Below are 17,440 nucleotides of genomic sequence, written 5' to 3' on the forward strand. Positions count from 1 at the left end.
ACATAGAAGTGATGACAATTTAGGGTGTACATGACTTGAAAAAACATATATGGATTCAAAAATCAAAATGACTCAAACACAACAATATGAACCGATTAAAATTGCAAGAAAGACTCAAATCTAGCAAAATTAAAACAACAACATCAAAACTCAAAGGAATTCTACACAAAATTGAAATTAAAAGCTCAAGAACAATTTGAACACATTGCACCGATTGGATTTATCCAAACAACATCTAAATCAAAATTAAAATGCAAAAAAACAAGACATTCAAGGATACAAGATGAACAAGACGGAATCATGAAGAACAACACAAAATTAAAATAAAAATAAGAAGGCACACTTAGCTCTTGAAGAACCTAGGCTCATGATACCACTTGATGGAGTATGCCTTCATCCAATTTGCAATTTCTTTGGAGGAGTGGCGGAAGCATCAATGAAGGAAGATGAATAAGGAGCTCATGTAGAGCTTGTGGATTCCTTGAAGGTGCATGCTAGGTGTGGAGAGTGAGTGGTGAGGCCATCTCACTTGGAATAGGTGAAAATTGAAGACTAAATGTCTATCCTAGAGAGGTAGGAGACAAGGAGTGAAATTGACACAATTTTGGCAGCAATTCACTCTATATTAATCTTCGAAATTCATGAACCAAGCACCTCCTTTTATAGCAATGGAGGGCCAGAATTTGAATAGCCAAATACAAATGATATGAAAGCTAAATTCAAATGGAGTTTGCCTTTGAATTTGGCACCTATTTTTGGACATAGCACATGGAGCATGTGATGGAAAGCTTTTAGCACATGTAAAACATGTGGAACATGTGCACTCTTCTCCATGGCTTAGTCATAATCGACCTTGGTTAAATTAGGTGTTTAAGGAACCCTAATTTAACCTAAGTTGGTTTTTAGGTGCCAAATTTCATCTAAGGAAAAATAACAAATAAAATTTCCTATTTTACTTTGACAAAATTAAAATCTTCTCTACACTATTTAAACTAGGATCTAGGCTTCTTCAAACATATAGAGAAATGTTTCTCTGCCATCAGTAGCATCATCCATGTCCTCTTGTATCTTCTTTACCATAGAGCTAGTTGTGGCCCTGATCTTCTAGTTGTTGGGCTTGCACTTGGGCTTATGCTTGGGCCTCTTCCAGTAATTGTTTATGTTTTGATGAGTTGGAGGTCTTCTTGAATATGTTTGTACATTCCTTCAACCTATAGTTGTCCTCTTGATTGGTGGGCCTACAAAAATAAACAAAAGACCAATTAGACCCATATTTACAATTAAATCAATAAACAACCTCTAGGTAGTCGTCCTCCTTATTATATGGTTGTGTGAGGTTGGACGGTTTCCATCAATTTACATGATGAATAGAATCCGTACGTAACGTTCACTTTACATACGGATACAAATCCGTATGTAATAATCGGTATGTAAATGAATAATTTATTGTAGTAAACTCTTGCCCTACAGGGACTTCAATGACTTGATCCAACTTTGCATAAAAGTTGAACAACAAATTTTAAGAAAATGATCAAGTCGCAATGAGAGTACTTATTCTAGTTCCTATACCAGGAAGGAGTATAAGAAGGAAAGGGATGATAGTTTCTTAAAAGATGAATGAAAGTTAGAAACTCCCAAAAACCTAGAAAAAGGAAAAGGTGTGTCCACCCCCCACACCCGCACTAGAGATATTCATTGGTCATATAATATCCCAATGTCCAAATAGGAGAACCATGATCCTAAGGGGTAAGGATGAATATAGTAGCGAAGAAGATGAGTCTAATGGGGGAGAGGAAAAATAAAAGAGTGAGGGGGAATATCCTTGTGAGGGAGAATTATTGATGATAAGAAGAACCCTCAACAATCAACCTAACATGAAACATGAAACATGAAACACAAAGAGAGAACATTTTTCATACAAGATGTAAAATTTTAGAACATACTTGTTCTCTCATTGTGGATACTGGATCTTGCTGCAATAGTTATAACACTAGGTTGGTTGAAAAACTTGATCTACAAGTTATACCCTACCCAAAACCTTATAAACTGCAATGGCTAAATAAAGATGGGGATTTAACTGTAGATAAGCAGGTAAAAGTCAGTCTTTTGTGGGGAACTATAATGATATTGTTTTATGTGATGTAGTACCCATGCAAGCCTGCCATATCTTATTGGGAAGATCATGGCAATTTGATAAGAAAACTACCCATGATGGTCTTACCAACGAGATTACTTTTTTACCCACAAGGAAAAGAATTTTGTACCTTATCCTTTAACACCTTCACAACTGGTAAAGGACCAAGTACAAATGAAAATGAAAAGAGAAAGTGAGAAAAAAAAATCGAAAATCAAGTAATACTCCTTAGGGGCCTTGCTAAAGCATGGGAGAAGAATGCTCATTCCCATAAGGTCATTCAGTTAGAACAAAAAGTGTGAAGAAAATGAAGTTAAAAAAATACTTCTATCTCAACAACCTTCAGGCCTCCTTCTTTGTCAAGGAGCACTTACATGCACTGCCACACTTTCAAAATCTAGTGTTCTACCTCCTAAGGTCAAAATCATTATAAAATAATTTGATGATGTATTCCCTAAGGAAGGACCAATTGGACTTCCACCTTTCAGGGGCATAGAACATCAAATTGATTTAGTACCAACAAAACAAGTACAACACATAGAACATCAAAGGACTTCCACCTTTTGGACTGAGTAATTCTCCTAGAACTTTCATGAGGCTTATGAATCATGTCCTTAGGGATTGTATAGGTAAATATGTATTAGTTTATTTTGATGATATCTTAGTGAATAGTTAGAGTCTAGAGTCTCACCGATGTCATATTAAGGAAGTATTATTAGTTCTTAGGAATAATAATTTGTTTGTTAATGTAAATAAATGCACTTTTTGTGTAGATAGTGTAGTGTTTTTAGTTTTCATAGTTAACAAAAATGGGGTTCGTGTTGACCCCAAGAAAATCAAAGCTATTCAAGAGTGGACCTCACATAATGTAAGAGATGTTAGGAGCTTCCATGGTTTAGCCATTTTTTATATAAGATTTGTTAGGAAAGAAAGACACTTCATTCTATTGGACAAAGAAACATGAGAAAGCCTTTCAAAGGTTGAAAGCTCAACTAACTAATGCACTCATTTTGGCTTTACAAAACTTTTCAAAAACTTTTGAGCTAGAGTGTGATGCATCAGCAGTAGGCATAGGTGCAGTGTTATTGCAAGGTGGGCACCCAATTGCATATTTAAGTGAAAAAATACATGGTGTAGCCCTCAATTATCCCACCTATGACAAAGAGCTTTATGCACTTGTGAGGGCTCTGCAGACTTGGGAACACTATTTGGTTTCAAAAGAATTTGTCATTCATAGTGATCACGAGTCTCTAAAATATTTGAAGGGTCAACATAAGTTGAACAAAAGACATGAAAAGTGGATGGAATTTCTAGAGAAATTTCCATATGTTATCAAATACAAGAAAGGCAGTACAAATATTGTGGCAGATGCTCTATCTCGAAGACATGCCCTCTTTTCTAAACTTGGAGCCCAAATTCTTGGATTTGTAAACATACTTGAACTTTATAAAGAGGATCCGAATTTTGCACCCACTTTTGCTAAATGTTAACATAGAGCACAAGGGGGTTTTATGTTTCTGAGGGGTACTTGTTTAAAGAATGAAAATTTTGTATACCTCAAGGAACACAGAGAAAACTCCTTGTGAAAGAGTCACATGAAGGAGGACTCATGGGCCATTTCGGAGTTGATAAAACTCTTGAGCTTTTAAAAGGATAATTCTTTTGGCCCCACATGAGAAAAGAAGTTCAAAGACATTGTCATACATGCATTTCATGTTTAAAAGCTAAATCTAAGACAATGTCTCGTGAACTTTACACTCATTTACCATTTGCTTGTGATCCATGGGCTTCCTAGGACACAAAGGGGTTTTGATTCCTTTTTTGTCGTTTGTCGTAGTGGATAGCTTTAGCAAGATGGCTCATTTTATACCCTGCCATAAAGTGGATGATGTTAACAACCTCTCTAACCTCTTCTTTAGAGAAGTGGTAAGACTTCATGGTTTACCTAAAACCATAGTTTCAGATAGAGATCCTAAATTTGTTGGGCATTTCTCGATAACTCTTTGGGAAAGGCTATGAACTAAGTTGAACTTTTCAACATCTTGTCATCCTCAAATGGATGGACAAACATAATTTGTGAATAGATCTCTATCAACTATGCTTAGGTTAATCAAGAAAGAGGACCACAAATCTTGGGATGAGTACCTTCCTCATATTTAGTTTTCATATAATAGAGTGGTCCATAAGACTACTAATATTTCTCTATTTGAGGTTGTATATGGGTTTATTCCTCACACTCCTTTGGATTTCTTACCTTTACCTAATCCACAAGAATTTGTGCATAAGGAAGGGGTAACAAAAGCCGAGTTTGTAAAGAAATTGCATGAGAGGATTAAAAATCAAATACAAAAACAAACAGAGAAATATATAAAAGATAATAATAAGGGGAAGAGAGAGATGATTTTTGAAGAGGGAGACTGAGTTTGGCTTCATCTTAGAAAATATAGATTCCTTAGTCAAAGGAAGTCTAAGCTTAGTCCTCGAGGAGATGGTCATTTCCAAGTTCTCAAGAGAATCAACAATAATGCTTAATAGTTAGACCTACCTGAATATGGAGTGCATGCTACCTTTTATGTTATGGATCTAACACGTTTTGCAGGTAACACAAATGAAGAGGAAAAGACATGTGATTTGAGGACAAATCCTCTTCAAGGGGGAGGGGATGGTGGCAGAAGGCCCAGCTCAAAACCAATCACTACAACTATGGCAAGGAGGATACAAGGAGATTGGAACTCTGCTACTGATGATAGAGACACCCTTTTATATGTGTTCAAAAAAAGTCATAACCTAGTGTAAATTTTCTAGAGTAGAATTTATTTTCTTGCTAAATTTAGAATAGGAATTTTACTTGAAATTTTTCTTAAGTAAAATAGGTTTAAGGTTAGGCATCTAAAAACCAACCTAGGGCATTAAGGCTTCATTCAAGCTCACATTTAACCTAGGCCAGTCATTTAGACCTAAAAATGTCACATGAAGCACACTTGAACATGCTTGCAATGTGACTCATTTTAGGCACTTAATTCAAACATAATTAGTTTGAATTTTCCCTCTCAATTAGTGTAAGCTTGGCCGGACCTCTACCCTATATAAAGAGGTGCTTGGCATAGATTTTAATTATGCTCCATAATTGCTAGCCTAATCACTCTCTTGTTTAAACCTCTATAGGATAGACACCTTTGGTCTTCTTCTCCATCTCTTCAATATGACCAAATCAATCACTTTTCCTACTCTTCATGCACCTACAAGAAAACTATAGCTTCATTGGAACTATCCTTGATCCACTTCCTCCATTAGCTTCTGCCAATTCCTCACAAAATTCAAGCAAGAAAGCAATTCGGATGAAGGCACTATCAGCTAGTGTCAATATATTGGTACGCTTTTCTTTAACATGTGACCATGCTTTATTTTTTTACATGTGATCAAGTTCTCCATCCATAGTCTCATAATTATATGATTGTATACAAAGTAAGAATTTTATTTAAAGATATAAATTAGAAAGCAATATTTTTTTGGTAGCACTAAGCAAATAATTTTGTGCACTTAAATTAGTGAAATATCCTTGTTGAAATCTTAGATGAGTGGAACAGGAAACCAAAGCACAACCATTAAAATTAAAAATGATATGCTAAAAGCCTTTGAAACTCGTAGCCAGTTCTGGCAGAGTCTTTGCAGATTATCCATCTTTTTTTTTATCACATTAACATCAACAATCTTCAAAAGTTCCCCTGTTTTTGAAATTTCCTTGCCTTCTTTTTCTTCCATCAAGCTTCTCACAGCCTTAGAAATTTCTTCTCTGTCAATTTTATGTGTACACACCAAATCTTAAAATATTATTAATTCTTGATGTCAACGTAGCGAAACTGTTTTCGGGATACGCTTTTCTTTAACATGATACCATGTTTTATTTTTTTACATGTGACCAAGTCCTCAATCCGTAGTCTCATAAGAATAAAGTTTTTTAACACAACAAATAGTAAAAAAAAATACTCTACATTTATTTATTAGAATAAAATATTATATTATAATAAAATTATAATTTAGTTAAGTGTCAAATGATTGTATAGAAAGTATAAGAAAAATGTTTAAAGATATACATTAGAGAGCAATTTCTTTCGTAGCACTCAACAAATGAGTGTGTGCACTTAAATTAGTGATTATACATATTAGTTAGGATTGTTCAACAACATATATAACGTAGGTGTCCACATAATTTAATTAGGTAACCACTATTTTGTAACTACATAACTTAAGTTCATAACAAGTGTATAGTCATTCCTGAATTGCTTCGTCTTCTACGATGAAGACATATTTAGGAATCTCCCATAAAAATGTTACATTTATTTTTTTTATCAAATCTAGGGATTTAAGGACGTCAACAACCACAGCCCAATTACCACTGTCTTAGACACGAACAAATGCAACTCTCCACCACCACAAACCACGCCATTGCCAGCCTCCGAAAGAAAAAGAAAAACTAACACACACGAAATGGAGAGGGAAAATGAAAGAGAAAACGATTTAGAATAATGGAGGAAAGAGATAATGTACTTCACATTTTTTATTTTCAACAGAACTTTATGATCTTTAATTTTATGAGAACCTACCAAATTTTAAAATATTATTACTTTTTACATGTATTGGTTATAAGTTGATATCATATCAACGTAACAAAAGTATTTTAAATTAGAATAATTATACATTTACAACCCACATTTTTTATATCAAGAATTAAAATTGTATATGTTCCTACAAGATTAGAACCCTGCAAAACACTTCTTCTTGTTGCAATCTTCTCGTCTTCCTGGTCTCTCGGTTGGGCTCTGGTCTGAACACGATGGGGGGTGCCTGCGAAGACACTCTGACGATCAAGTCAGTTCGAGAGTTAAGTATCAAAGGAGTAGGGAGTGAATAGTTACCTCGAGTGTTGTGCCTCTTCCTCTATTTGATTGTTATGGGCCTGCTTTTGAGTCCAATTGAAGGCCCAATTGCACCTTGATCATGCTTTGCGTTTAATCTGGTTTATTCTCGTCTAATAACGTGTTTATCTGTAATCTTAGTCGGCTAGTCAGCTATCCGGCCATCCGGTAGTACATATGCCCCCCAGGCTCGAATGCAGTCAACGTAATGTAGAGTCTGATGAACTTGGTGTTGCCTTCGGAAGTTTTTTGTGGTCGACAAGTCGTGTAGCCGATAGCTAATGTGAGTGAGTAGCTTAGCGACTTCCCATGTTGTGTGCCATATGTCCGAGAGCGCGAGTGAGGAATGGTCGTTGTACTTGAGGCGCGTGAGCGTAACAGTGCAAGGGGAGGAATGGGGAGGAATCTGGGGAATCTCGCATGATCTGGACCGTTAACTAGGGGTTGATCTAACGGTGGGGAATAGCTTTGACGGTTCACCTTCTGGTTTTTCGATGCCTATAAATAGTGGTGGTAGTGTGGAATTTTCTTCTGTGTGATCCGTGAGCTAGCTCTGAAAGCCCGAGAGTCTAGTTATTGGTTCTTGCAATCTTGACTTATCGAGTGAAGAGTCTTTCGGAGGTAACAATGCCTTCTCTTTCGGTTACCAGCTTATTTTCGTCTGTGTCCGGGGGTGCAAGCAATAGGGGGCCATTGGCCACAGATGTCGTTTCTAGTGATGCCGAGAATGTGGAAGGTTCTTCCCATGTAGCCGGTCCTCTGAGCCGAGAGCATATAGAACCAACGATGTCTCAGTCGAGTGGGTATGAGGGTGAAGAGACCCGAGAGGCCGAGTATTTGTGGGTCAATGAGAAAGTCCGTGAGGTGTTTTCGGAGTTCACAAAGGTTTCCATGCTCCAAGATTTTGTGGAAAGTGTAGATGTTGTGTTAGAAGGTGTGCCTAATGGTGCCTTCGCACTCCGTAGGTGTCGAGAGTTCGAGACCGTTTGTCTGGGTAGGGGGAGGGAGCGTAAATATTTCTTTTATTTTTATTCTTGTTTGATTTCGGATATCCATGTCCCCTTTCCTTTCGATACTTTTACAATGGAAGTGTTGCATATCTTAAATGTAGTACCTTCACAACTACATCCGAATAGTTGGGCTTCACTCCAGGCTTTTCGGATGTTGTGTGAGGTGCTAAGTGTTAAGGCAACCACCGGGTCTTTTTTACACTTCTTTGGTACGAGGCCGGGTGACCGAATAGGTTGGGTTTCTTTGGTCGATCAAGCGAAAAATAGCTTCTTTGCTCCTTACACAACTTCTTATAAGAACTTTAAAGGTGGTTTCTTTAAATTTGTCGTTGAGGAGGAAGGCCGACCGTTTTTCTTTGACGGCGAAACTCCCAGGTTCCCTTTCTATTGGACGAAGGATCCAGCGCGCTTCAATGTATGGCTGAGGTCCTTGATGATCGATGACGACCTAGAAGTGTTGTCGGTATTGGACCAACTTCCACGCAAGATTCCAACCTGGTCTCTCGTCCGTGCTTACTTATCGTCCGATAGATGTGTAGATATTGACGGTATGTGATTTTAGTCGTCTTGATGCTTATCTTGCTACGATTGACTTAATCCTTTCATCTGGTGTAGGAATAATGGCAAGCTTGGTTCCACTAGGTGGGAAGAAAGATTACTTTCATGAGTTTCGTTTGAAAAGGCAAGCACGACAGGCCGAGAGAGGAGATGTGCCAGGAGGATCGGCAATGCCGATTGCAGAGGCCGTTATTCCCCTCACCACGGTGCCTGCTGCTGAAACCACCCGTCCTCCCAACCCAAAGAAGAGGAAGGAGGATCATGGGAAAGATTGTGGCAAATCCTCTCGGTGTCATGGGGATCGTTCTTCCTCGGGGAAGTCTCCCAAAAGAGGTCGTCTGGCCGGTGGGTCGAGTTCAAGTGACCCCGACTTCCTTGGTCATGAACTCAACGTGGCCGAGAAGGTCACCGTCAAGCTGAACCCTTATCAGCAAGATGCGTACCTCTCGGTGCGTCCTTCCCAAATGCACGACGCGTTTATGGAGTTGTGCTCTCGGACTCTCGTCCTCGGTAAGCGAATGGCATCAGACTTGATGGAAAGAGATAAAAACGTTGCCGAAGTGGAGGGTCTCCGAGTAAAATTGGATGAATCGGCTTCTAAGTTGCAATCAGTTTTGACTGAGAACACCACCCTCTCGGCTCGAAGCTGAGACTTGGAGGCCCAGATGAAGAAGTGAAAGGAAAGATGTGAGTTGGCCGAGAAGACGGGGAGAGAGATTGCTGAGAAGGCGGATGAAGAGATTCGGGGTTTGAAGGAGAGTCTCTCGGCTATGGCTTTGACCAATCATAGGTTCGAAGAGAAGATAGACAAGCTGTTGAAGGAGCTAGAGGTGGTCAAAGATAGCGTCATAGAAGAACCTGAGCTTGGTTTTAAGAAGGCTCTTCAACATGCGGCTTTCTTCTATAATGTTCCCTTGGACGAAGGGAAATTTGATATCGACAGGGACTTCTATGAGGGTCAGCTTATGCCGATAGACCAAATCCCAAGTTTTACTCAAGTAGAAGTCATGGCTCCTCCGACAGCTTCCGAGGTCGAACACCTAGAGTCTGATACCTAGGTTTTCTCTTTGTGTATGGGTCGTGATTGACTTTTTGCATTTTGTAAACTCGTGACCCCCCCCTTTTGTGTAGACAATACGAATTTGCTGGTTCTTTTGAATATATTTTGAATGACAAGTTATTTTAAGCTTTAATGTCGTCTTTCATTCACTCTTTCTTGATCTTTTCGTACACGCGTTTATTGTTGTTCATATGTTTGATTGCTCTCGGCAATGTCATTGGCCGAGAGGTTTCTTATCGTGCTCTCGGCAGGGATTCACTTGGGTGAATTCTTCCTTGGCCGAGAGGCTTTTTATCGTGCTCTCGGCAGGGATTCACTTTGGTGAATTCTTCCTTGGCCGAGAGGTTTCTTGTCATGCTCTCGGCAGGGATTCACTGGTGAATTCTTCCTTGGCCGAGAGGTTTTTTAACATACTCTCGGCAGGGATTCTCTTTGGTGAATTATTCCTTAGCCGAGAGGTTTCTTAACACTCTCGGCAGGGATTCACTTGGGTGAATTCTTCCTTGGCCGAGAGGGTTTTTATCGTACTCTCGGTAGGGATTCACTTGGGTGAGTTCTTCCTTGGCCGAGAGGTTTTTTATCGTGCTCTTGGCAGGGATTTACTTTGGTGAATTCTTCCTTGGTCGAGAGGTTTCTTATCGTGCTCTCGGCATGGATTCACTTTGGTGAATTCTTCCTTGGCCGAGAGGTTTCTTGTCGTGCTCTCGGCAGGGATTGACTGGTGAATTCTTCCTTGGCCGAGAGGATTTTTAACATACTCTCAGAAAGGATTCACTTTGGTGAATTCTTTCTTGGCCGAGAGGTTTCTTAACACTCTTGGCAGGGATTCACTTGGGTGTATTCTTCCTTGGTCGAGAGATTTTTAGATACTTGCGTTAGTGATTTACTAGAAGGTATAACTGATAAGTTTGATTCCATTGAATGCGGTGCCTCGTTAAAACCTTCTTCAATAAAAAAACCTCGGGAAAGAAGACCTCTGGGAAAAAAGATTGAAGGTAGGAAAGAGTACACCTATGATACATATCAACTAAAGTACATTTTCAAATGGCTGGCGTTCCACGTCCTAGGAACCTCTCGGCCATTCAGCTGTTCTAAGCGATACGCGCCGTTCTGAAGATTTTATCTGACTTTGAAGGGGCTTTCCCAATTTGCATTGAACATTCCTTCTGCCGGGACCTTGCGAGCTTCTCCCTTCACCCTTCAAACCAGATCTCCCTCTTGGAACGCTTTGGGTTTAGTCTTTGAATTGTATCTTCTTGCGACTATCCGTTTGCAAGTTTCTTCTCTTATCTTTGCCTTGTCACGCGACTCCTAGAGTAAGTCCAACTCCGTTCTTAGACATTCTTCGTTTATCTTCAGGTTATGGAGTTCTCTTCGGATTGTCGGTTCTCCAACTTCTACTGGCAGCATGGCATCTATGCCGTAGGTGAGGTTGTACGGGGTTTCCCCAGTTGCCGAATGGGGGGTACACCGATAGGCCCAAAGAACTTCCACGAGTTGTTCTACCCACTTACCTTTTGCACTGCCGAGTCTTTTATTTAATTCATTCAGGAAGACTTTGTTGGCAGATTCAGCTTGGTCGTTAGTTTGTGGGTGTTCCACAGAGCTTGTCTTGTGTTGAATACCCAAGCTTTCATAGAATTTAGCCAACTTCCGATCCGTGAATTGTCTTCCATTATCCGTGAAGATGGTGTGCGGGATTCCAAACCTGCAAACGATGTCCTTCCATACGAAACTCTGGACTTGTCTAGCCGTGATGCTTGCGAGGGGTTCTGCTTCTATCCATTTTGTAAAATAATCAATTGCTACTAACAAAAACTTCCTTTGTCCAGTTGCTCGCGGGAAAGGGCCTATTATGTCCATTCCCCACAAAGCAAATGGCCAGGGAGAGCTAATGCTTTGGAGATTGTGGGGGTGAAGATGGATTAGTGGGTCGTGCTCTTGGAAACATACGCATTTCTTCACAAAATCAGCGCAATTAGTTCTCAGTGTCGGCCAATAGTACTCGGCCCTCAGGACTCTGGTTGCCATCGTTTGTGCTCCATAATGTAAGTCACATGCTCCTTGATGCAATTCTTGCAAAACGTATTCTGCCTCTGCTTTCGAAACACATTTGAGTAGTGGGGTCGAGAACGCTCTTTTATATAAGTCTTCCCCTATTATGACAAATCGGGAAGCTTTCTTTGCGAGAGACAAGTCATGGCCATCTTTCCCTTCTTCCCGGTCTTTGTTTACTTTTTTCATGTCGGACACCCAATCTTCCTCTCCTTGCTCCGTTACCATGCACTCTCCGACGGGGACTGATGGAGCCGATAAGGTTTGCTGGATGACGGTGGCATGTCGGCCTTTCATCTTAGCGGTAGCCAGCTTTGACAGGGTGTCGGCTCTAAGGTTGTTTTGTCGTTTCACATGGCTTATTTTGACGCTTTGAAACTGGCTGATGATGTTAACAACTCTGTGATAGTATTTCAGGAGCAGAGGATCTTTAATTTGGTAGTTCGCATTGATGTGTCCGACCATGAGCTGCGAATCTGTCTTGCATTCTATCTTGCGGGCTCCCACGTCCCTAGCCAACAATAATCCAGCTATGAGGGCTTCATATTCTGCTTGATTGTTGGATGTCTGGAACTCAAAACGTAAAGATTTCTCGACTTGTATGTTCTCTGGTCCTTCTAGAACGATTCTGGCTCCTCCTCCTTTCTTACTCGAGGAGCCATCGACATGCAGCGTCCAGGTGGTTTCGAGTTCTTGACATTGTTGCAATTCCGACGTGAAGTTTGCTAAGCATTGGGACTTGATAGGTCCTTGTGGTTCGTATTTGATGTTGTATTCAGATAACTCGACTGACCAACCAATCATTCTTCCGGCCAACTCGGGTTTCTGCAAAATCTAATTGATTGGGAAGTCAGTTCGCACTATGATCTCGTGGCTTTGAAAATATTTTCGGAGTCTTCTGGAAGCGTGGACGAGAGCTAGAGCTACCTTCTCAATCACTTGATATCTGATTTCGGTGTCTTGTAGCACTCGGCTTACGAAGTATATTGGTTTTTGTTCTGTTTTGCCTTGTATGACGGTGACACTTACAGCTTCCGGCGATACAGCCAAATAGACCAGCAAAGACATTCCATGGACAGGTTTGCTCAAAATGGGCGGCTGTGCCAATGCCCATTTTACGATTTGGAAAGCCTCTTCGCAACTTTCATTTCACACGAACTTTTCTGCTTTCTTCATGAGCTTCAAAATTGGTCTGATTTTATCCACCAGCCTAGGCATAAACCTGGACAATGATGTCAACCTCCCTACTAGCCGCTGGACCTCTTTCAGGTTATCTGGACTTCTCATAGTTTCCAAAGCTCGGCATTTGTCAGGATTTGCCTCGATTCCTCGGTTTGTCAAGATAAAGCCAAGGAACTTGCCCCCTTCCACTCCGAACACACATTTTTTTGGATTAAGACGCATGTCATACTTTCTTATCTGCTGGAAGACCTCGGCTAGGTCATTCGCGTGTTGCTCGACACTATCAGATTTTACGATTATGTCATCAACATATACTTCCATAGTTTTCCCAATCTGCTCACGGAACATTCGGTCCATCAACCTTTGATAGGTTGCTCCGGCATTCAGTTTGCCAAAACACAAAGCAAAAACAGCAGCACCAGAAAAACAATCGGTTGTTTCGCAGAAACAATCGGTTGTTTATACCAGTTTGCAAATATCAAAATTGAATTTAAAGAGATTAAGGATAGAAAGAATGCACACAGAAGTTTATACTGGTTCACTCTAAACCCAGAGCTACATCCAGTCTTCTCAGAAACCACTGAGGAATTCCACTAAGCAATCAAACCTAGATCACTTACAACACAACCAAGAAAGTGACCTTGATCCCCTCAAGACACACACTTCTCTTGGTCAACACACCAACACTAAGAATGTTGATCTTGATCCCCTCAAGAACACACAACACTTCTCAGCAAACACACAAAGTTCTTTTAACAGATACAAGGATTACTCTTGTTACAGAATGAAATCTGAAATCAATACAAGAGAAAATCCTATCTCACACTCTTTGATCAAACTCAATCTCTAAGCAATCTCAACTCTTTCAAAATCTCAAAACTTGTGTTCTTGTAAAAAACAAATATGTTTTACTATTTTATATTCAAAGATGTTTGTTATCAAATCTTAACAAACTTTTCATTGCATTTAAAGATTGGTCAAAGCATTAAAAATTGGAGCGTAAACAGTTAGAAAATCATTTAATGCTCAGTCAAAGCACAAAACAGTTTTTTGTTATGGTACCAAAAAAAACAATCGATTGTTTCCACGAATCAATCGGTTGTTTTGGTTTTGACAGCAAGGTAACCATAAAAACAGTTTTCAACCTTTTCTAAAAACACCTAAGTATAAAACAATCGGTTGTTTCGACAAAACAACAGGTTGTTTTTCACTTAGTTTGAAAAACACTTTTCTTTTAAAAAGATTGAGAATGCCTATGTTGTGGATTCAATCAAGAGTGCATTACAAACACAATCTACCCTAGATCCTATCTAAGACAGCTCAACAACAGCAAGCACAGCCTAGCCTTCAACATCCTTCAAAGGGTTTTGGATTCTTCAAAGCTTGAACACCACTTGGATCAACAATCTCCCCCTATTTGATGAAGACAAATCCCTGATGCTTGTGTTGTACCTGATTGAATATGAAGCAGATCCTGCAAAACACAGTTTTAAGCAAAGCATAGAACTTCTGATATTTGGTTAGCACAGAAACAAATATAGAAATTCAGAGCATAATATCAAAGCAACCAACAAACAAATATAAGAGCAAAAACCTATAAGGTTTAGGAGAGGCTTTTATTAATGAAGGAAGAGGTCATTCACCCACACATTTGAAGTTCTTCCTTCTAGTCTTCTCAAAATTTAAAGAAGACATAAAATAAAGAGAGGACCAAGCCTAAAGCCAAGGAAGTCTACAAGCTTTCAAGAATAGGCTTCAATTAATGTCTCTCCTTATGGTTTCTTTTGTATAAATTTGTAAATAATATAGAATAGTGTTTAGGTAGGTGCTAAGAGGGAAACCTAAAGATACCTCTTTTTGTAAAGCATCTTTAGACATTAGTTTAGAACTTTCTAGAAGTTGACCCTTCATGTCTCACTATAGGCGCTAGAAATGGGTAGCATGCAAGGGACTTTTGGTTAGCTTGTTGTGTAAGCTTTGTAAACTTCATGACTGGTTCTTCTCCTATATAAGGAGGGCTTAGGTCCTTCTAAGTACAGAATTGATTTTTGAAGTAATGAAACTCTCCCAAATTGGTGATTGAGTGAGTGAGAATTGTCTTCTCCTCTTCCTAGTCTCATCTTGAGTGCCTTGGTTCCTCAAGTGGCGGCAATTCACATTTATCTTGGAGCAATCACACTTCAAGTGGCGTGTTCATCAACCAAGAGCTTCAACCACATAAGTCTTCTTTCTTTTCCATCTAATTCTTCCATCTCCATGTCTATATGAACTCTTAAAACATGTCTTAGGTCCTTTCTTGCATTTCTATTCGGTGTTTTAGCTTTATTTCTTGTTTTGTTCGGTTCATCTTCTTCTTTGCTGAATATAATCGGTTCATCTTCTTTATTCTTGCTTTTGTTCGGTGCAATTCATTTGTTAGGCATTTTAAACGGTTCATTTGAGTTCTTATGCCTTTTAATCGGTTCAATTGACAAGAAATGGACTTCCATATGAGTTTTGGCTTGGTGGCTCAAGTTTTGGTGAGTTCTTGATTCAAAGAACATTGATCCAATTCTAGAAAAGTGCCTATTCATATTCCAACTCAAGTTGATTCCATAAAATGTCAAAGAATCATCTATATCTTGCAATTGGAATCATATCATGTGGTATCAAGAGTCTTAGGTTTGTTCTTGTTTGTGTTTGAGTTGTTTTGGCATTTTTAATTTAAGAACTTTACATTCTTGTTGTTACCTTTCTGTTTTAGGTTTATTTTTGGGTATTTCTTGTTGTTTTTCTTGTTGTTATTACATTGTCTTTGTGTCTTTTTGATTTGTGAATCCTTATAAGTTTTGTCAAGTCATGTTTCTTCCAAAAATGTTATCAATTCTTTGTGGTCCTTTTGTTGTAATTTTTGTTTCTTGATTTTACGTGGTGCAGTTTTCTGAGTTTGTTTCTTGATCCTTTGATGCATTTTCTGTTTAGTATTGAGTTCATACTTGTTTTTTGAGATCTATACAAGTTCTTAAACATAATTTCTATTATGTCTTTGCTAGTTCTTGAATTCTGTTTTTCATTCCTATTAGGTTTCCTCTGTTTTCTTAAAACGTGCTGACTGTTTTGCCTTATTGTAATTGATTTACTTACTGGAAATTTCTGAAATTCTGGATTTGAGTTCGTCAAAGTGTTATAAAAAAGTAGAAAAAAGTAAGTACTTCAAAATTCAAAGTACAAAAAATATGATAAATAAAATACGAACAGTGTGTAATTCTGCCGAAAAAAATACAGTAATCTGGCAGTGATTTTACAAAATTTATCATAATTAATTGGCTTACTGTTTTTGAGTAATTCCAGTGCCATTATTGAGATAAGATCTTGAACTTTCTGTGGTTACAATTTCATAATCCAGTTCGATTTATATCATTCCAGATAAATCGGTAAACATCACGCACAGTTTGCACAATTTTTTTTTCCAGTAGTTCTACTTTTTTGTTTTCTTCATCTAGTCTAGTGCTTTTCTCTAGGTCTCTTTTGTGTGCCTTCTTTATCATTGAGTACCTTATTTTCTTTCTTGTCTTTTCTTCATTAATCTTTGAGTTTGTCATATATCTTGTATTCCTTTTGTTCTAGCCTTTTCTTGTTACACCTTTTCTTGTTTGTCTTTCATTGTTCTTTGGTTTTGTGGTGCTTAGCTTTGAGATTGAGTGTTGTTGCTTTGACATCTTTCATTTGAGGTTACTAAGGCCTCAAGAGCAGATTGGTTAAGATAAGTATTCTTTCTTAGAGTGATTTGAGTGACTTCTATCTTTCGGCCCTTTGTTCTAGTTGTTTTTTCTAACATTGTTTTTCTTAACATTGTTTGCTCTTGTGTTTGTTGTTTTGTTTTCTAATGGATACATATTCAAGTGCTGAATCTTCAAAGCCACGCTCTACTCATAGGGCTTATGTTCTTAATGAATTGAAAGAAGCAAGGAAGGCTCTTGCTCAAAAGGATGAAGAATTGCAAAGATTAGAAGCACGTTTGGCTAAGATTGAATTGCAACAAGAAGGAGTTGTCCATTCTTTGCATGAGAAACAACCTTCTCCTAGGCATTCTTCAAAAGGTTCTGCATCTGCTCACGGCCATAGAGATGAGCCTAGACGAAGGAGGCATCATCCTCATTCCAATGGGGGAAGCCATTACCGTGACCAAAGACCTCACCAAGAGTCAAAGTCTCAAGTTCCTTTTGTTAAAGTTCCTAGTTTTAATGGGGATAGTGATCCTAATGTCTATCTAGATTGGGAGGCTAAATGTGAACAAATTTTTAACACCTATGAGGTTGAGGAGGACCAAAAGGTGACGTTAGCCGTCCTAGAATTTGTTGATTATGCCATGAAATGGTGGCATAGCTATGTAACAGACATTTGTTATAACAAGAGACCTCCCGTGGTCTCTTGAAACGATTTGGTTGAGTGTATGCGCTTTAGATTCGTGCCACCACACTTTAGGAAAGACCTAATGTTGAAGCTCCAACGGTTTTAACAAGGCACGCTAAGTGTGGATGCTTAT

At 38.9% G+C, this 17,440-nt stretch overlaps 1 protein-coding gene across 1 annotated transcript; it reads right to left on the reverse strand.

Annotated features, from left to right (window-relative positions):
• Positions 1-10,989: 10,989 nt before the first annotated feature.
• Positions 10,990-12,537, reverse strand: LOC137824804 (uncharacterized). Its single transcript, XM_068630484.1, has one exon. The coding sequence runs from the start codon at positions 12,535-12,537 to the stop codon at positions 10,990-10,992; it is 1,548 nt and encodes a 515-aa protein (XP_068486585.1).
• Between the last annotated feature and the right edge of the window lie 4,903 nt (positions 12,538-17,440).

This window comes from Phaseolus vulgaris, chromosome 8, assembly GCF_000499845.2.
Source record: "Phaseolus vulgaris cultivar G19833 chromosome 8, P. vulgaris v2.0, whole genome shotgun sequence".
Lineage (NCBI taxonomy): Eukaryota > Viridiplantae > Streptophyta > Magnoliopsida > Fabales > Fabaceae > Phaseolus > Phaseolus vulgaris.

Coding starts and splice junctions, on each gene's coding strand:
- LOC137824804 (XM_068630484.1), bottom strand. CDS start 12,537: ATGATTGGTTGGTCAGTCGAGTTATCTGAATACAACATCAAATACGAA.